The 21,480-nt window shown below is 41.1% G+C and overlaps 1 protein-coding gene across 15 annotated transcripts in view; it reads left to right on the forward strand.

Annotated features, from left to right (window-relative positions):
• Nucleotides 1-17,724, forward strand: part of LOC134205359 (cytoplasmic dynein 1 intermediate chain) — a 40,459-nt gene extending 22,735 nt beyond the window's left edge. For 5 of the 15 annotated variants that reach the window (XM_062680545.1, XM_062680546.1, XM_062680549.1 and 2 more), the window contains 5 exons: nucleotides 1,441-1,488; nucleotides 15,631-15,780; nucleotides 15,837-15,993; nucleotides 16,054-16,426; nucleotides 16,483-17,724. In XM_062680545.1, coding sequence (XP_062536529.1) covers nucleotides 1,441-1,488; nucleotides 15,631-15,780; nucleotides 15,837-15,993; nucleotides 16,054-16,426; nucleotides 16,483-17,301 — 1,547 coding nt within the window. In that variant the 3' untranslated portion in view covers nucleotides 17,302-17,724. Of the gene's footprint in view, nucleotides 1-1,440; nucleotides 1,489-15,606; nucleotides 15,781-15,836; nucleotides 15,994-16,053; nucleotides 16,427-16,482 lie in introns of all 15 variants that reach the window. The other 10 variants (XM_062680550.1, XM_062680553.1, XM_062680556.1 and 7 more) reach the window with 3 other exon arrangements.
• Nucleotides 17,725-21,480: the final 3,756 nt, after the last annotated feature.

Here is a 21,480-nt window from a genome sequence, read left to right on the forward strand (position 1 = left end):
ATCATATATAAATTTGAAAACTTACGCAATAATCAGATCAAATTTGCTTTGGCATAAATACCTCTATATTTTCTGAGTTGCTATTTTGAATGCTGAATACACCGGAAGGAGTAGAAAGCCAACTTCTGATGTTGCATTGTTGTACATATACACAGCATGTGGAAGATTGAGTTCGCAAAATGTAATGGGGGTAATCACTTTCTTCGGTGAGGTCTTTCTAGCATGCTTGGGTCGTGGATTCAAACCCCACCGAAGGAAGTGATTACCTCCAATACATTTTTCGAACAAAATCTTTCACATGCTGTGCATATGCACACCGAACTTTCCCTACTAGGTTACAAAGACCTCCGTCGTACTCCGTAACTTGGCGGGTACTGATGAGCCCAATTTCATATCATAAGGAACAAGAGCCCACACACGCCATCTATTCCCACGAACTCTTTCCCACGTATTGTTTTGCACACATTCACATCGAGTGAGACTGAGTATTTATTATTGTCTGATATCTACACACATACTAGGCAATTAACACGCCACCATGTGCCACGTTTTTATGCATCAGCATTATTATACAGGTCGAATGAAATTTACATTTAATTTTAATAAAACATTTAATGGTTTTCTTTTAAACTGTTTCGTCTGATTAAACAGATCTGTTCATCGGATCAGATTAATATTTCTGCTTGCCAATTGCCTTTCTAAAGCTCTCAGTAAAATGTTTGTCATGATGACAAATATTTGGCAAGTCAGTCTGAAATCTATGTCGATTTCTAATCATGTCCGGATAAACTTGACAAATATTTGTCAGCATAACAAACAGAATGTTTGGCATGCAGTGAGTGTGAACGTTTTGGGGTATCCATAAAAAGATGAATATTGGAAGTGTGCTAATTTTGTATTCGAATGATTTTTAGAGCAAGCAGTTACTTTATCAGTGAGAGCGATAATTTATCTAGAAACTTTAATAGAGTTTTACGAGAGAAAAACGACCAATACAAGTTAGTTTCTTGCTAAGATCTACAACAAAAAAATACCTACTACTTCTGGCTGCGTTCCTATATATATAACATTAATGTGACCGTACGGAATGACAACACAATCTACTTCAACTCTCGCCAATTCATTTCAATGTTGTGTTTCCATTCATTCAAAAACCGAAATTTAATCCAATGAGTAACCGCAACTCGCAAAACGCAAACGGCAGCAGCAGTTGCTAGGTAGTGTTGAAATCGATTTGAAACAGGCTTAGATAAATAACTCCCTTTGTGATTAGTTGGCTTTCCTTTAGTATTTAGTTCCTTAATTCCATTCAAAGGCTTACTCCCACCCACCAGTTAGTGTTCCCTCTTCCCTACTCTATGATAGAATATAATCTCTTTCACCCTTCAGTTCATAATTAACGATAACTAAGTTAAAGTTGAACTTTCTTTCTGTTTCAAGATGAATACAATCTGAACCCCGGTTTAGAGTGGGAGGATGAGTTTACAGGTAGGTTCTTCCTAACATGACTAATCCCTTATTAGTCACTCTCTAAAAAACTGCTTTTTAAAAGTCTCGTTCCTTTTGTTAATACCAAGAATGATCCTTTACCTTGTTCTCTTGCATATATATAGTTAGTTCAGTTTTTGAACATTATAATACCCTAGCGAATGCGTTTGCTTAAGTTTTTAGTATACTTGCCATTAAAATGCACTTTAAACCTTAGATTTGTACATTATCGAGCTGTATTTTGTTCTTTCAAAATTACCTTACTTTAGATATTGCAGTTTTGAAGGTTATTTTTTGAATGAATGATTGTTTTGTGAATGTTTTTGTTTTCCTCACTTTCCTTCGCCTCTCCCTTTCTTATCTTTCACTGTATCTGTTCTCTTCCTGTTCTGCATCCGATTACATTTAGAGAATATGTGTGTTTCCACTACGTAGAACGAACCTTAGACGGATCTGAATTTCTCATAAACCAGCTTTGTAAACTCAAGTTCATGAACTATCCTCTTCCCTGTTCCTGTTTCCCCGTTCCATCTGTTAACCATAGGCTTCTGTTTGATGCGGGTTTAACACCTTCCTTCTAGTATCACATCTAATAAGTTCGTAGTATCTAAACAACCATCCAGTGGGCAAACAACTAATGCGTAGCGACTCATCAGAGATCTAATTCCCTCATAAGTGTTTTAACAAATATAAGTAATCCAGAACAAAACCAACATGCGTTGATAACGAATACCAAAGCCTAAACCAAAGGATCAACGCCAAACAAATGGGTGGAGAAATTAGAGGACCTGTATATTTTTTATCTGTCAATGATTGTGATTTTGATCAAGCGAACGGTTTTTACTCTCAGATGTTTACGATCCTGCTTGTCGAATAGATTAAACACTTTAAGGAGGCTACAACTAGTTTCTATCCTAAGTACTGTACAAAGCAACGCTAGAGCTACTTCTGTAAATAACCCACATCCTTTCGTTTCACTGCTTTCGTTCTAATACACGATGATGATGAAATCGACTACCAATTCCAACTGTCATTAGTTGTAATTCAAAATGTCTTTCAATAACATTATTCCTTCGTCCTGTTTCATAATATATGGTAACTCATAATTATATACGACAATGAAATTTACATACACATTACTGCCGAAATACGCATAACTGTCTCACGTATATAGGGAATCCCAGCAAACATGGGACAAATATGCGTATGACGGCAGATTAGGTTCTACGTGATATTTTATGTCTGCTTTTACCGACCAAATACCATCAACTCATGAACGATGTGATTTTAGAATATTTGTACCGAATGGACAAAAGTGAACATAGCATTTTTCTCACATGACATTTTATGGATACGAAACATGTTTTTGACGAATGTTTGAGCAAAAATGCTTTTTGTTTATGGTTAGTGTGTCTATTTATAATCAACTGAATCCCTTTTATTCGATGAAACCACAATAATTGTGGTAATTATTACTCCCAACAAGGGATTGATGTTCGTGAACAAAATTCTGTCATACTTTTGGTATTTGCTCGCGAAAAAATCATGTGCCTGAAAAAAATAAAGAAAAGTAGGTTCGCGTGTAGCGGTGATCGGGGCAATATGATCCACCCACCTAAGGAAATTGTTGCGAAAAGCGCTGAAAAGCTAAAAAATCATCATTCAAATGTAGTTGGCTTATACTAGGGAGTGTTACCTTTCATATTACGTCGATGAATGATGAAAAATGCGTTTGGAAATTGTTGGAATGCATTTTTGAAAATGTATTAATTTCAATGTGTGCTCCCGACTATACGGGGCAATATGAGCCACCATTAGGGGTAGTAGGGCCACCCATCTCAAACGTTTTTTGTGAGAGTAAAGTGCCGTAATATGAAAGAATATGATATTCCTACAAGAGTTTAGAGTATTCCATATCAAATAAAATTAATAAACCGCACAACAGCGGACCGAACCGATTTGCCACTCTTCTTCACCGTTTGAACAGCCACATTTCATTTGATCCATGGTAATTTTTTCTGTTTCGATCGATAGATGATAATATTCTTGTATTTGGCAACTGAAATTTGAACTTGTTCGCAAATTAAGGCCTGATATCTTGCTCTGTGCAGGTATGCCCATATTGCCCCATAGAGACTGGTTTTGGAAAACAAAAATTTTATGAAAAATTCATATTTGTATCAGTACAAACGTGTGCACAATATTCAATTATAATAGATGTTTTGATTGTAATGTATTTTTAACCTGTATTTTAATCAGTTTTATGTCAAAACCTTATTTATAAACTTCAAATATTATACAAATTTTGATTAGGCAGCGAAAATTTAAAATTTCATGTGTATTTTCGTGTTCGAAATGAAATTTAATGCGGTTTACATGTTGAGGCATACGTAGAGCATTATCATAAAGATCATATAACTTTTACGTGATAAAACTTGTCAATAAGCTCGAAATGAGGGTGTCTCATATTGCCCCGTATGTTCATATTGCCTCTACTCCCCCTACCAACCAAAATCACCTTACTTACGGCGTTTACAAACGCTTTAATTAAAAATTTACTATTTTCTTCATAACTTTTGAAATACTCAACCAGTTCTCATCAAATTCAATGGTGATTAACATGGCTTTGTCTCCTTCCGAATGCAACAACAACTGAGAAAATCGGCTTAGGATTACTATATGAAAAGTTGGCAAATGTTTTTCTTACCTCGCTTGTATATTAGCCTGTATCGATTTTTATAGTTGAAGCCGTATTATGATATTTTCATAAATTGAACCAAAATCATAGATACATGAGCGTGGATCATTTTGACGAAGAGGGTATGAGCGCCGTGTAATCGTTTCAAGAAAAACCCTCCGCAATTGCCAAAATCGTCATCTTTATTTTTATTCAAATCAACTATGAACGTATGATATTTGACGATTTTTTAGTCATCAGTTTCCTCCAGGTTACAGTTCAATGGGACGGCGATATCGATAATGACAACTTTCCTGAAATCTTTGTCATGAATCATAATATCTGAACGGTTGTGATGGATATAGAGATCCGTCAATACGGTACGATCCCAGTACAGCTTGTAACAATCATTTACAAGAACACGATCTGGGCGGTACCGGTACAAAATGGTCGAAGAGACCACATTGCAACGTCAGGTGTTAGTGCACAATCTTTACGACACCACTGTTCGGTGTAAGCTGCATTTGTGAGTACTGCGCACGGGCAGCCTGCCATAACCTGTTCTACGGTTTCGCGTAAAAATAGGCTTCCGGGCCTCTTGAAAGGAGGCTTCCGAGCCCCTTGAAAGGAGGCTTCCGAGCCTCTTGAAAGAGACTTTCGAGCCTCTTGAAAGGAGGCTTCCGAGCCTCTTGAAAGAAGGCTTCCGAGCCTATTGAAAGGAGGCTTCCGAGCCTCTTGAAAGGAGGCTTCCGAGCCTCTTGAAAGGAGGCTTCCGAGCCTCTTGAAAGGAGGCTTCCGAGCCTCTTGAAAGGAGGCTTCCGAGCCTCTTGAAAGGACGCTTCCGAGCCTCTGGAAAGGATGGTTCTGAGCCTCTTGAAAGGATGGTTCAGAGTCTCTTGAAAGAAGGCTTCCGAGCCTCTTGAAAGGAGGCTTCCGAGCCTCTTGAAAGGAGGGCTCCGAACCTCTTGAAGGAGGCTTCTGAGCCTCTTGAAGGAGGCTTCTGAGCCTCTTGAAGGAGGCTTCTGAGCCTCTTGAAAGGATGCTTCTGAGCCTCTTGAAAAGAGGCTTCTGAGCCTCTTGAAAGGCGGCCTGAGCCTCTTGAAAGGAGGCTGATCCTCTTGAAAGGAGGCTTGAGGCCTCTTGAAAGGAGGCTTCTGAGCCTCTTGAAAGGAGGCTTCTGAGCCTCTTGAAAGGAGGCCTGGGCCTCTTGAAAGGAGGCTTCTGAGCCTCTTGAAAGGAGGCTTCTGAGCCTCTTGAAGGAGGCTTTGAGCCTCTTGAAAGGAGGCTTCTGAGCCTCTTGAAAGGAGGCTTCTGAGCCTCTTGAAAGGAGGCTCTGAGCCTCTTGAAAGGGAGGCTTGAGCCTCTTGAAGGAGGCTTGAGCCTCTTGAAGGAGGCTGAGCCTCTTGAAAGGAGGCTTCTGAGCCTCTTGAAAGGAGGCTTCTGAGCCTCTTGAAAGGAGGCTCTGGGCCTCTTGAAAGGAGGCTTCTGAGCCTCTTGAAGGAGGCTTCTGAGCCTCTTGAAAGGAGGCTCTGAGCCTCTTGAAAGGAGGCCTGAGCCTCTTGAAGGAGGCTTCTGAGCCTCTTGAAAGGAGGCTTGAGCCTCTTGAAAGGAGGCTTCCGAGCCTCTTGAAAGGAGGCTTCCTGAGCCTCTTGAAAGGAGGCCTGAGCCTCTTGAAAGGAGGCTTCGAGCCTCTTGAAAGGAGGCTTCCGAGCCTCTTGAAAGGAGGCTTCCGAGCCTCTTGAAAGGAGGCTTCCGAGCCTCTTGAAAGGAGGCTTCCGAGCCTCTTGAAAGGAGGCTTCCGAGCCTCTTGAAAGGAGGCTTCCGAGCCTCTTGAAAAGAGGCTTCCGAGCCTCTGAAAAGGAGACTCGAGCCTCTGGAAAGAAAGATTCCGAGCCTCTGGAAAGAAAGATTCCGAGCCTCTGGAAAGGAGGATTACGAGCCTCTAGAAAGAAGGATTCCGAGCCTCTGGAAAGGAGGATTACGAGCCTCTGGAAAGGAGGATTCCGAGCCTTTGGAAAGGAGCATTTCGAGCCTCTGGAAATGAGCATTCCGAGCCTCCTGAAAAGAGGATTCCGAGCCTTTGAAAAAGAGGATTCCGAGCCTTTGAAAAAGAGGATTCCGAGCCTTTGAAAAAGAGCCTCCGAGTCTCTGGAAAAGAAGCCGTCAAGCCTCTGGAAAGGAGGCTTGTAGATTGCATTGGAGATTTTTAAAATTTATGCATTAGACCTTTTTTGATTTTTTTTTGTCGCACAGTCTATTCGGTATGAATAAAAGATGTGTTTACTACTGATTTCTTGTAGTCTACGTTGCTATTTGTATTTCATACGCATGTTTTCATCGGAATCGAAGCGATTCGTCTTTGTTTTTAAAAATAGAAGTCCAATTAAAGGGAAAACAATAAAACATCGCATTTGACGATTAGCTGCAGAAAATGATGAAATGATAGTCGTCATCATGTGGTCTATTTTGTTTTGACGTTTCTGCATGCAGTAAATGGTAAGGAACGGTAGAAAATGCTTAAATTCGAATGTCATATCAGTTTAATCAAAGTAATAAATTTACAATGTTCTGAAAATTCAGATGTGAATATGCCTACATTATGTGGAAGATTATGATTTGAAAAATGTATTGGGGGAGCCACTTTTCCTTCGATGGGACTCGAACCCACGATCCTCAATACGCTAGACTGGGCCTTTTTAACCAACTAAGCTACGAAGGACCTCCGTCGGCTTTCGCAACTTAGCGGCTACTGAATTAGCTCGAGATTCCCAAATTGGACGCATTGTCAAATCACTAGCAATCCATTTGTCAAACCAACACTTCCACATGTGTATAGAACACGTTCACATTCTTCATCAGCAATTGTACTGATCAAGATTATGCCATATGTTCGAAAAGTTTTTTTTATTCATATCAAACACGTAGTTTTCTTTGAGTTTAACAACTTTTTATTCATAGGACTTAATGACTCTGAACCGGAAAGTGGCCCCAACACCCAATCCATCTGTCATCTATTTGCCGACAGATATGCAAGCACCTTTCATAATAAAGTCATCTCTGATGTCAATCACCGAGGCTGCTAACAACGTTGCTTCGGCCGTGGTCACTTGCGCCACTTCACTGTCTAATGGAATTTTTCCGCCTGTGTAGAAAACCGCTACAAATGTTTCCTGTATACAAGAGCGGCGATCGAAGAGATGTCAATTATCCCGACATCTCATCCTTGTGCGCCGCCGTATCGATCTACACACTTAGTTTTTATTTCTGCAGATCGGCAAAAATCCGCACAGCCGTGCGCCAGCAAAATGAAAAACTGATATTCCGGTAAAAATTACGTTTGTTAGCTGATTTTCGGCAAATTGTTTGCTGATTTCCAGCAATTTTGACAGAAATCCCGACAAAAAAACATGTTTGCTGGGGCACGGCTGTGCGAATCTCGGTAAAAGTTCAACATTTTGCTGAGATATTGGTAAAAAAAATTAAGTTTGTAGGCAATTTTTGGATTGGAAATTGTCTCGATTTCCCTGGGCATTAAAGTATCATCGTGTTAGCCTCATGATATATATTTTTAACGAAGGTAAAGGAAATCTCCAACCAGACACCTGGGGATAGGATCAACACTCCCGACCCACTAAAACCAACTCCTTCCTCTCCGCATTTAAGCAATACTTCGGGGGATGTCTATTGGGCATTGCGCCCCCTACATAACGTACACAAGTGCACGTTTGCGCATCACCTCTCCTAGTTCTCCCCATGCACCACCTGTGCACAAGACATATTGGCCCCACGTATCCCCCAACACTCACCTGCCTATGCCGCTCGAATAACAGCAAGAACGCACAGGAACCCTGCAGAAGGTACCTCATGCTACCATCTCACAACACAGATAGTCCTTATTCAGTATGGTGATCACCCCGTCCTGCAACAGGGTGGCACCACTTGTCTACCAAGCCGGAGGCGACCCTATGTTGGTGCCGCTCCTACCTCAGCTACGAGGCAGACCCTTTTACGTCTCTTATTTCTAAGGTGCCGCAGAAGCACCAAACCCCTAATTCTGGGGTGCTGCAGAGGTATCTGCACCCGATACTTCTGCCAGGTCTAGCGAGACTTCACTAAATCCGTCAATGGCAGCCGGACCACACTACTGCCTAAGGGGTCGTTTTCTAATTACGTGGAGGATGTGGGTTCAGTCATTTTCTTACTCTTCACATAAACAAAAAAAATCTGGGGTCCGTAAACCCAGAAAAATGCTTACGTAATTAGTGAACGACCCCTAAGCAGTCACTCTGACCATGCGTTCCATGCGAGGCTTATTTGTGTGCTCGTCCATACATTCGGTCCCTCACTTTGTTGGGGTATTACTTGTTATACCCCCATCTCCCATTTGCTTGCACCACTTGTGCACCACTCTCCTGACATTCAGTCTCTCATTCCGTGAGGGTTGTAACATCACCATCTCCCATTTGTTTCCACTTTGTGCACCTCCTGTGCATTATTTTGGGCGTAGAACACCCGCACATCACTTGTGCCTCAACGCTCACCTACCCGAACTTTGATACCCAACAGAGACACAGCTATCTTGCAGTTGCGCCTCTCAATCAGTTTCAAAAAGGTGGAATAATTGGTTTTTATCATATATCAGCCCACGGTCTGCAGCGTCACCTGTTTGGCAGGTAACGCAGACCCAATGCACAGCAACGTAAGCAACGGAGACAATAAATTGCTTTCATCGAGCTAGCAATGCATAACGCCATCTAAGGTTTAGTCAAGCATAAGAAGAAATAATCGGTAACGATGCCGGTTTATAAAACCGTCGTTCACGGTCATTCGTACCTAACTGGCATAGCATTGCGTGTGAAAATTGGCTGCTGTCTTTCAACGACTTCTGGGGTTTCGCAAGGTAGATCGTAGCTCTCGTAGCAATAACAAGCTTATTGTTAACGTCCCTACATCACCAATTATTGATTACAACTATTGCATTTATGGAGTTTTGCCGACTAAGTAAAGGACTTAGGTACCGTGCTATATTCAAAATAGTCTTTCGATTAGCATCGCTGGGCTGTTATCTTTAAAGCCAGTGGTTATTTGGGTTTTATCGCAAATATTGCTCATTAGGGGAAAACCGACAAATGTTAAACGGCTAATTTTATCGCCTATTGTTGAACTCCCATAAGACATGCACGTGCGTTCAACAATAGGCGAAGAAATTAGTCGTTCAACATTTGGCAAATGACCCTATTTCACAAACCTATTCATATTGCTTTGGTTCTTCCCATAGAAACTGCTTAATTTGTTTGGGTATATACCAGGTTTCATAGCGTTCAAGGATTGAACGCATACAGAAACGAGCTATTCTTAGGGCTAGTAGCGATGAATGCCATACAAAATAGTGACTTTAGTGACCATCGAAAACGAAAAAGTGACCAAATAGTGACTTTCAGTTGCAGAAAAAGTGACCAAATCTCGGGTACTTATTCAAAAAGACGTATGCGATTTTATAAACAACGATTCATACGTCGATTTGTACAATCTGATGGAACTACCCCACAAACCAAAACCATGAACAGGTAGCCGAAGCCTCACCCCACCTGTCTGTGGTGACGGTTTGCGTGGGAGTTCTATCAGATTGAAGAAATCAACGTTTGAATCTTTGTTTACATAATCAAGTACTTTTGAAAGTCACCCGAGAAATAGTGACTTTTGACTAACATTTCTATCCCGGTATTGAGCTACAAGTTGCATTGGCTTTGTTACGGCGTAATTTTTAGATTAAAAATCAGTGTTTTGCCTATCTTCTTCATTAGTAGGGAGAGAATGGAAGCAAGAGGCCAGTGACTTTGCAACACCCTCATAAGTACCAGGGTGTGAGGTGTGAGGTGTGAGGCTACCTTTAAGGCATGGGGCCCAAAATCCGATGGAATTTTTTTCCGGGGTTTAAGGCTACCTCCAGGGTTGTTACGACTACGTGGATTTCGCGATTTTCGCGGATTTCGCGGTTTTCGCGGATTTGGCGCGGATTTACATAACGATTTTAGGACTTCGCGCGAATTTGGCGCGGATTTAGTTTTAGGTATAAATTGAACAAATAAAATTCTGGATCTAAGGACGTTTATTTGAAAAAAAAAATTATGTCTATCTAGATGGGTTTTATTCTCGTTAGCAAATGTTTTCGAGAACAAAATTTGCGTTTGTAGTTATTTAATTACTCACATTGTTTTTCGGATATTAACAAGTCCTGTTTCAATTCTATGATTACCCCCTTGAGCATTGATTAAACAAATGTTATGAGGGGCGTCATTTGTTGTCGCTTTCAAATCATTCTGAAACGTCATTCTGATGACGCATACAAAACATGTCTGTTGAAGGACTTGAACACCCGTTTTTTATCCCGGCAACTTCGTCGTAATTCCGAGATATTTGTCAGTTTCTGATTGATTATTCCTTTTACGGTGCACCACAAGTATGATATTTCATATCATTTTTCGAAACTTTTATTTTTTAGCATTCATCTAGAACGAATAAGGGTTATTAAACACAAAAATGATTTTTGATTTTATGCAGATGCCTCATTTTAATAAAATTCGTTTAAACATTAAAATGTAATTTTTAAAAGGTGTTTCTGAAAAAAAAACCGCAATTTTTCTAGGAGCATTTCTTGCGAAATATTTTAGAAATATTTTGGAAGAATTTCCACGGAAATTATTGGAGCGCTGATCAATGGAATTACTGTAAAAAAAATCGCAGGAATATCGCCTTGAATTTACGAAAGAATTCCCGAATTATAATGTTTGCAGATATTTCCAAAACGATTTCCACAGGAATTGAAGGAGGAAATTTGTAATATATTTCCAGAAGAGTTTTTGCAAGAATTCACGTTGCGATTTCCTTCGAAGTTTCTGTAGCAATGATCAAAATGATTTCTGTAAAAAATCCTGAGAAACGCGCCTTGAATTTAACGAAAGCTTTTACAGTTTTTTCCGCGGGAAGTCATCAATCAATTTCTGCAAGAATTTCCAAAGCGATTTCCACAGGTTTCCACATGTAGTCTCTTGAAAATTTCCCGCATGTTGTTTTGGAAGAATTTTCTTGAATTCATGGAAAAAAATAATTTCCGCATAAATTCCCGGAGGAGCTTTCGCAAGAACACCCGGATACATTTTCGCAAATGTTCTCGGACAGAGACAATTTTGGAGCGACTTTTGCAGAAATTCCAAAAGCAGTTGGATTTCTGCCAACACATCCAGGATAATTTCCGCGATAATTGTCGGATGATTTACCATAGGAATTTCTGGGATGAATCTGCGCATGTATATAACATTTCTGAAGAAATTTTTGCAAATTTTCACGGAGATTTTAGCTGAAATTCTAGTAAAAAACGACACAGGAATTCCTGCCGAATAATTGCGGATAAATTGAAACTAAAAATGTCAGTTGCCGGAATTTACTGCATCAGCTTGTAGAGTGTTTATCTATTACAAGAATTAAAAGAGGACTTTACGCACAAATTCCGAACGAATGTTCACTGGAGATGCAAATTATTCTACAAAAATCTTGAAGAAATTTCTGGAGTTCAGTGCGTGATTTCTCTTGTTTCGGACTGCAGAACGATCGCGTGTTCGGCCGAAATATTTGTTCTGCATTGCGCGGCCGGTAATAAAAATCAGTTCAGTGCGTGATTTCTCTTGTTTCGGACTGCAGAACGATCGCGCGATCAGCTGAAATATTTGTTCTGCATTGTGCGGCCGGTAATAAAAATCAGTTCAGTGTGAGATTTCTCTTGTTTCGGACTGCAGAACGATCGCGCGATCGGCCGAAATATTTGTTCTGCATTGTGCGGCCGGTAATAAAAATCAGTTCAGTGCGAGATTTCTCTTGTTTCGGACTGCAGAACGATCGCGTGATCGGCCGAAATATTTGTTCTGCATTGCGCGGCCGGTAATAAGAGTAGCTATCGAACAAATAAGTGCAGTGCGTGTTTTAGTCGTCGGGAAAGAAAAAAAGTATCTATCTTGTGTTCGGTGGCTCATGCGCATGTCGCGCGCGGTCGAAAAAAGCGAATTCTTCAATAGTTTGCTGTAGCCATCGAACAAGTGAATACAGAGTGCTGCGCTTCCGTGCGGTCGTTCAAAACGCGAATCTCCTTGGCTTTCATATGCCACCGGGCGTGCAAGTTTTAAACTTTTAACTCGTATTAGTGTCATTTCCCATCCCATAGATCGCATCGCTTACCAAAGTGAATCCAGATAAATTATCCTTTGTAACTAAGACGATATCCTATCCCAAGACAATCGTGGAGATGCAGAGGTATACTCGGTCTCTAGTAGCAACGAGAGTCGGACTAACAATCCTTCCATTCCTATATGACCGTAAGGACGTGGCCGGCGCCGTTATTGACTTTAAATATTTGAGCTCCTGAAACGTGTACATTGAGAATGGGTAGCTAATCCCAAGCCCCATTCATTGTGTTCTCTGTGCAATTTCACAAGTTCAGTCAATCACGGAGTAGCAACTACGAATTGTGCGGTCATAATGCTCATGCTCATGCTCATGCTCAAAAATCTTGAAGAAATTTCTGTTGAAATTTCCGAAAACTCAGGATTCTGAGTTGCAAATCAGCGGAGCTTGAGCAACTACGTTAGATTTTGTATTATTTGTTTCTTGATACGAATTCAAATAATTGATATACAGAAGTTTTGTTGAAGTTGTATGGTCTAATTCCTTAATCTATACGCAAGTTTGTCTTATAATCAATAATTACAACAAAATTGCATAATTTATTACTTCAGAAATATTTCGGTTTCGGCAGATTCTTATTATTTGCCAAGTTTACCTGTATATTCAAATCTAGTATGAACATTCCTGACACACAGATAATAACGGAACAAAACATGCCAAAACCATCATCTCATCTAAAAAGCGGTGCTTATTGAAATAGTTTTGGCTGATAAGTACTTGTTCTCTTAGCCTCGGTTCTACTAGTGGTGAAAGGGACCATCTAGAAGGGTTGTTATATTAACTGCTATACTAACATGTGTAACGTTGAAGTTAAAAAATATATTTAAAATCAGTAATATTATAAAGACGAACTCGAAAAGAAGACGTTCAGTAAATTGTGGTGGCCAAAATTGATATTTAAGGTGTATTTGCTTGAAATTTAATTTTGGGTCGCGCGGAAATGGCGCGGATTTGATTTTAGTCGGCGCGGATTCGGCGCGGAAAATATTTCAAGATCTCCGTAACAACCCTGTACCTTAACCGACCGTGTTGCCCTAAGCAAGTAAACGCACAATATCATGTGATGAAACTAAAGCTGTTCACTATCTTAGTCACCGGAGGGTATTAACGCTCAAACATACGTGGTTCTGGCTCCAATACTCCTCAATTCTGTACTCTATACTCGATGTCAGCACTTCGCAAGAAGTGTATTTTTGTATTTTAATTTTTGCAACGAAGGCTGTTTGTATCGTGGTCCTTCTTTTCTCCAATGTTTCAATTCCGATGAGCATGCAGCGACGTTCATATGGAGGAAGAATGGATGCTATGGAAATGAAGTTAGCGTTGAACTGCCTCGATCCGATCGATCCAGCTCCTAACATGAGGACACCAGACCAGCACTGCTGATTCCAAAACTGTTCGTACCAACGCACAGTACAAAGCTTTGAAGCAGAGGGGATCAGTGAATCCATCTAATTTAGAATAAGCTGTATGTTAGCTTTAGAGATAACGTTTCCGTAATGAGGTCTAAACGCTAATTCACAACCTAGCATCACGCCAAAGTCTCTAACTTTATCAGCGGTTGTTCTCCAGATAGAGTGTACACATGGTGCAACTGATGTCGTACTGCAAAGGGCATTATTAACAATAATCCCGAATAGTTTAGAGCAGAGGCACAATGATGTAATTAGCAACGTTATTTTTATCGCCTTTCTTGTCTTTCTTCAGAACCTGCTCATCTGAAATTTCAGTAATATTCAAGTCGATGCTATTTGTTACAAAATTCCGTAAGGCAGCGTCAATTTGTGTAGGTGATACTTGGAAAAAGCACTCATAAATTGTTCAGCAAATAATTCGCATTTTCTGGAAGCAGAAGATTTACGCAGATACATTAAAAAGTCAACCCATTTTCCTAGCGCTTTGACCAGATGAAGGACCAGAAACGTGTCGAGCATGTACGAGACTTCGTTGCATTCGGTCTAGGTAGTGAGTATATAAGAGGCAGTTGTAGCGCACGTGTTTGTTGCTGGCAAGCGAGAAGCGACTCGTTTGGAGCAAGGCGAGTGGTTAAGTCGGTATTTTCGGAGTACACAGGAACGCTTCAATGTTTGAAAACGTTTGTTTGCCCTCAAAGGTTTCAACAGAGGACGCTGTAGCGGAACATTAGCTTCAATCGCTCGTTGTAGCTTATCGTTAAAAAGCTGTACGATAGCATTAAGATCTAGTTCGAAGTCCAGGAAGAATGAATCGATGGAAGAAAGTGCATCGTTTAGTGCGTCGCAAGGGCTGCACAGGTCCTTGAAATGACTTGGTCTCCCAAAAGGAGCAAATCGTGATCTCAAGGCTCAGGACCGGGCACATCAGAGTCTCCCACAATTTCGGGGCAGGCCCATTTCGATCCAACTGCCATTGTCGCAACCCCAGGGATTTATACGGCATCACGGCCAGTATGAGGGACGCACTCGCAGACGCAGGATTATTTTTTGAAATGTAGTCCCCTCTTCGGGCCACAGAACACTGCTTTGGGGGTAAGTCCTATTGTCATAGGATAGGCGAACGGGCCTTCTAAGGATAAGCCCTTGGTTTACTCGCAAAGCGGCCCTTCTGGCCTAGCCTTTCCTTTTGTTAACCAGTGTTACCTTGCTCCGGGAGGTACCCAAGGTAGGCCCGCTACGGGAATTCTTCTGATTCCTTTCCTACAGTGTTGAACTTAATTTTAAGATTAAAAAAACACCTTTAAAAAAATTCAATAAATCATCATAGAAAAAAAACTTTTGTTGTCTACAATTATTGCATTGTATTGTATTATACAACTGAAGTCAAAAGGAAAACAGTTCACAAGCAAAGCGTGTGCGACTCCCTTGCAGCATAACAAGATGAGGATTTTTGTGAATATTTTTATCTCCTGCTTCTAAAGATGAAACAATGTTTTCTATAATTTAAAAATCGATATCTTTTCGAAAATAACTACCAATTATGTGTAGTTTTATTTATTACATTGCTTTTATTTCATTCGCTAACTACATCCTTCGCAACCAGATTTGTAAATAAAATCCACCGCATAGCCCTTAATTCCAAATGCGCGTTCTTCCAGTGCACCTCATTTCTAGCTTTTACGGCACCTTTTTCAATATAGCATACTAACCACATTAGTGTAAATGTAGTAAAAATGTCTGTCCCTGCGACGCTATCAGATGTCTAGAGCAAGATTAGTTTTACTCATGCAGTGCTTACTTTTGGCGATGGTCAAGGTGACGACGAGGAGAACTCCCTGACTCATATCGATCACGGCTTCCACTCGAAACTACCGCCGGGTATTCTTCCGCATGGACTTCCGACGGTTAAGGAGGTGGCCCCGGCCATCACACCTCAAGAACAGAAAAAAGAAGAAGTCAAGGAAGGTCAGTTCTAGTATTACATTTAAATGTTTAGGTACTAATCGATGTTATTATTGTAGTCAAAGAGCTGTCGGCCGAGCAAAAGCAGATGATCATTCTATCTGAAGATTTCCAACGTTTCATTTTGAGAACGGGAAAAATAATGGAACGTGCTCTCTCCGAACAAGTTGACATTTATATGGATTACATTGGTGGGGCAGATACTGATGATATTAAGTAGGGCAAATCAAATACTGTCACTGTTTACTCCTAACACAAAATTCCCTAATCTTACAGCGATGAACGTTCCTTAGCCCGGTTATCGCTGAACCGTACTTTCTACTGTGATCGATGGTCGAAGAATCGATGCGTCACTTCATTCGATTGGTCGACACACCATCCGGAGTTGATGGTTGCCTCCTATCACAATAATGAGGAATCGCCCAATGAACCGGACGGCGTTGTCATCGTTTGGAACACCAAGTTTAAGAAGCACACCCCAGAGGACGTGTTCCACTGTCAGAGCGCCGTTATGTCGACCTGCTTCGCCAAGTTCCACCCTAACTTGATTCTGGGTGGAACCTATTCCGGACAGATTGTACTCTGGGATAACCGAGTGCAGAAAAGGACACCAATTCAAAGGACCCCTCTCAGCACCAATGCACATACGGTGGGTATACACGATGCAAAATTAAACCATATATTTACTTCCTCCGTGAATTCTAGCAACCGGTCTACTGTCTTTCCATGGTGGGTACACAAAATGCCCACAACGTGATCTCGATTAGTTCGGACGGTAAGCTGTGCTCATGGAGTTTGGACATGCTTTCGCAACCACAGGACGTCCTAGAGCTGCAACAGCGACAATCGAAGGCTATTTCCGTTACATGTATGGCTTTTCCCCACAATGAGGTCAACAACTTTGTTCTTGGTAGCGAAGATGGGTATGTTTACTCGGCCTGCCGGCACGGTAATCGTTCCGGAATCGGAGAAACCTACGAAAAACATTTGGGTCCGGTAACTGGCATTTCTGCACACCATAATCAATCTTCGCCAGACTTTGGCCATTTGTTCCTTACATCGTCCATTGATTGGACCATAAAATTGTGGAGTCTAAAAGACAACAAGCCTTTGTATTCATTTGAAGATAACTCGGATTATGTGATGGATGTCGCTTGGTCGCCAATTCATCCGGCTCTCTTCGCCGGAGTGGACGGAAGTGGTCGACTAGACTTGTGGAATCTCAACCAAGATACAGAAGTTCCGACGGCTTCTGTAGTAGTGGAAGGTCAGCCTGCTTTGAACAGAGTTTCCTGGACACCTTCGGGATTACATGTAACAGTCGGTGACGAAGCCGGTCGCGTGTATGTTTACGATGTGGCCGATAACTTGGCCAGTCCACGGATGGACGAGTGGAACAAGCTAAACTCTGTGTTATACGAATTGAAAATGAATCAAAACGACGAATTCGACGACATTGATAAAAAGTCACCCATCCCTCAAACCCCATCACTTCCATCGTTAACGTCTTCACCGCTTATATGAAATTCAATTAGGCCCTATTGAGGTTTCGATAGGGATTTGAAATTAAACTAAGGGTTAGTTTATGTTGGTATGAAGTCAAGATGTGAATAATTATTACGAGGAATGAGGCCTGGTTGAGATTATAATTATGAAGATGTAAGTCTGACAACCGTGCTTTTGTAGTGGTATACAATGCTGAATGATATTTGATAAAGGCTCAAAATCACAGAAATGAAGAAAAACTCTGTGAACGTTTCCTTTATTTAAGACAGTATAATCGCTTAATAATTGAATAATAGCCACAAATAACATAACATCATTTCAACTAAACATCAATAATGGCAACTAGTACGATAATTCAGTCTACTAACATATGTGCAAACAACTGTATTATTAATTATCCAAATGTTGGCTTTACGATATAATAAAATTTATCTAATAGATTAGCAGCACGTGGTTATATTTATTCCATCCGAAACGCTCTCATAAGAAGTTTGATTTCCTTTGATTTGCTCTCAAGAAGTTTGACATCAATCGTCAATTGTAACGGAGCTTCCTAGGTGAGTTTTCTTTTATATGCGGTTACAAATATCAACGTACAGTTTGTCCTTGAAGAACAAATCATTTATGTCTTCCTTGTACTCTGTGTACGTGATGTGATATGATTTCATTCCAAAAACATGAGGCCTGGAGATCCATAATGTTTTATACCAATCGACTCAGTTCGACAAACTTATAATAGTGAAGAACTATTTTTTTAAATACCTCAAAATACACTTCAGTAATGGACGTCGAGAATTTCCATTACCTGAATGGATGTCTCACAATGAGGAAAAAGCTCTTTAGATCCCCTAGATCATTAAAAAGGATACTCACTTTGTTAGTTAAGGTACTCACCCTCTGTTTCATATAAGCAGGGTTGGATTAACTTATAGCCTATTCAGATTACGCCATTTACGATAATAAATATCAAGATAAAGAGTAACTACAGAGAAACAGATGTCTCACTCAACACATGTTCCATCGTTCACCTTTTTAATGGTGGATTCAATTTTTTGTAGGTGTCCGATCGGCCACTGATGGCGCTCCCATCCATTTTACTTAAGTTTGATGTTTACACACTACCGCCATCTGGTTCCCGCTTGTCCAAATATGGTGAATTTAGAATTGGGCGATAATGATTCCGTTATGATAATTTTGATTGCATTTTGTTCTAAGTGAGACGTCTGTTTCTCTGTGGAGTAACTTGATGCCATTTTCAATACATTAAATTTTCTTTCTCATATTTAACACAATATTTATTATAATAAATGGCGTAATCTATTACGGTATCAAATTATACGGCAGTTGGCTATAATTTAAGACTCTACAAACAAAGACGCGAAATCTGATCCATGAACAAACAAATCAAACGGAAACTCTGAATGGGCATACCTCCTAGAGCGGACCGAGAATCGAACTCGCCATATCCGGATTCGCAATCCTACGCATTTTCTCACAAGGAGGAGACCCCCATAGCTCTTGATAGCCTGACCAAGTCTAGCTTATCCAGACCAATGGGGATCCGGGGACTAACTTCGTGGTATGACTCGAGGGGTAACCCTGTTAAGTACGGGTATCTCTTTTGAATCTCCGAAAGCAACAGCGTTTGTGGGCTAATTTACAATGGAGGCATCGTATAGACACCAGACAACTCGTACTTCTTCAAACTATGCACGCCAGATATTTGCAGGTTGACTCGCTGCGACTGGTTCACCATTTTTTGCGTTCCGCCCGTCCATTTCAAGCACAGCGATTTCGTTCTCTAACTCATAGCGATGTCATGGTACTTGAGAACCACTGATACGTAACATGCTTCAAGTCAATAAATCATATACTCAAATTACTTATTTCGATCAATGCACTCCAAAATGCAAGCTATGAAATTGCAACCATATGCGGCGCCCGAGCCACAGTTATAGAATTCTCTTTCTTACCTCTTTCGTTCTAACGTAGGGTCTAGCCCAACACATTGGTGGCCGGTGACCAAAATTGTAAGATGAGCACTTTTTACAAGTGTCACTCCAGTTGTCTCTTTTCTACCAAATACAGCATGTAGATTGTGTAAGCTATTTAAGACGTGATCGAGAATACATGAAGTCAATTATCGACCAGCAACTAACTGTGTCTCTTCAGTCCCTACTGGTGACTATTTTCATAGCTCACCATAGTAGGGATACTGAACTAAAAGAAAAGTCCTTCTCCATGATTATTACATGACTCGCGGAACAAACCTGCAACAGCGAGACTGTTCAATAAGTTTGAACTCAGATCCGTCGTCAACAAACGGGTGCGTATCGTCCATGTTTCCTCGCATTATGCAACAGAGGATGATGAAGAAACTCGCATCCGTTAGTTACACACTGTTTCGATTGCTTGCATGAACCATTATGCTTTCGCAAGCATTTCCGGCACAGCTTACACTCCTTTACAGTTGCCCACTTGGAATCATAGAAGAACTCCTCAAAACGCTCGCACTTTGCTACAGAAGGACAACATCCTTAACACCGATCCTTATTCGCCTCCATTGCACTGGACGGTTTCGATTTGCTGCACCATTCAATCACTTGCATTCTACTTGAAGCTGCCTCGGAATGGAAATTAAGGAACCCCTCCCTTTTAGTACCACGGCTTCGTTGATCGCGACCCGTATCCACCATAATCGCACTTGCATCTTCTGCTACAGTATACAGCCAAGAACTGAAGGTGACGAGGTTTGGGTTTGTTATATTCCGAGCATATCTCGCCCACTCTAGTCCTAATTATACGTGCAGCCGCTCAACTAGCTCGCAATGCAGGGAGGCATAGAAGACAAAGCCGTAGACTTCACATATGCGCTGATTGTATCGATTGAACGATTGCTTCTGGACGTCCGTAGAGAATTTTCAGCGTGGACATCACATTCGCTACGTTTGTCGGATGAAGTAGCTCACATCGCATTGCCTCCAGCGTTTTCCCTTTCAAACATCTACATAATCTCAGTATGTTCTACTCATTCGTGAATCCGCACATCTGCGTAGATGAGTTGAACTCGAGCAAATTCTTGGACACCGCCTGACGTGCTACAATTTGGCTTCGATTAAGAATGCAGACAGCCTCCTCGGAATTTTTTGCTGAAGTACTTAATCTCGGAGGCAATCCTGGAGTGACTTGGTTGCCCTTTTCCAGGGTACCAAAATTCATCGATGGAACGAACGATGGTTAAGCTCCACATGTTTGCTGTATGCGCGCGTGATTTTACACATCGTTAAGCTGACCGTTGCGTTGCATGATCGGATTCAGTTCCGGTGCTAACGCATTGAACGAGCGTGCGTCTGCTTCTTTCGCTTGTTGCTGACGCTGATTGAAGCAAACTTCTAGCGTAACAGCTGGAAGAAACAATGTCCCATCTGATGGCAGGGCTTCGAACCGTATCCGCGGATCTGCTGAACTAGACTACGGCTGTACAGCTAGCGGTTGGCAAAAATTTTGCGCAAAACGATTGTACATTGCACCATGATTCGATTGCACGGACGGCTGGTTTGCTGGGCGAATACACTTCGGAGGAAATTCACTCTGGTAACCCTGATAGAGGCGATTGTTGCGAAGAATTGGTGGATTTTGCTGACGTCGAATAACATCCGGCCATTCTGTGTTGGAATCTGTCGCCGAAATAATTAGCACGGAACAGGCGCAATGGAATGTCCAACGAGACCGGGGGAAACCGAAACGGAGTTGCAGAAAGAAAAGATACAATTTCCCGGCAATAAAACCGCTGTTTATTGGTAACCGATTGAGTATGAACTGAATACATTTTATGGTTTTCTATTGTTTCATTTTATGCATCTATGGTGAGGGGAGAATGAGCCAAAACGCCAGCAAAAGGATGCAAGTGCAAAAATATCGTAGCAATTCAACACTTCTCCTCGATATTTGCAGCCTGCTTCTAATTGTTAAACAACCTACCTCGCAATCCCCAACATCAACAATCAAATTTATTATCATTACAGTCCATACCTTCGCTTTTGCCCTAGTTCTTCGCAACACAGGTTCTTCCATATACTTGACCACCTCGTTCCAATTCGATTAACACTTCAACTCGGAACAAATTTCTCGTATTACACCAATAGCCACTACCTCCTTGTACGGATCAATGCTGGACCTCGATGATCCAAACTCAAC

Source organism: Armigeres subalbatus, chromosome 1 (genome assembly GCF_024139115.2).
Source record: "Armigeres subalbatus isolate Guangzhou_Male chromosome 1, GZ_Asu_2, whole genome shotgun sequence".
Taxonomy (NCBI): Eukaryota; Metazoa; Arthropoda; class Insecta; order Diptera; family Culicidae; genus Armigeres; species Armigeres subalbatus.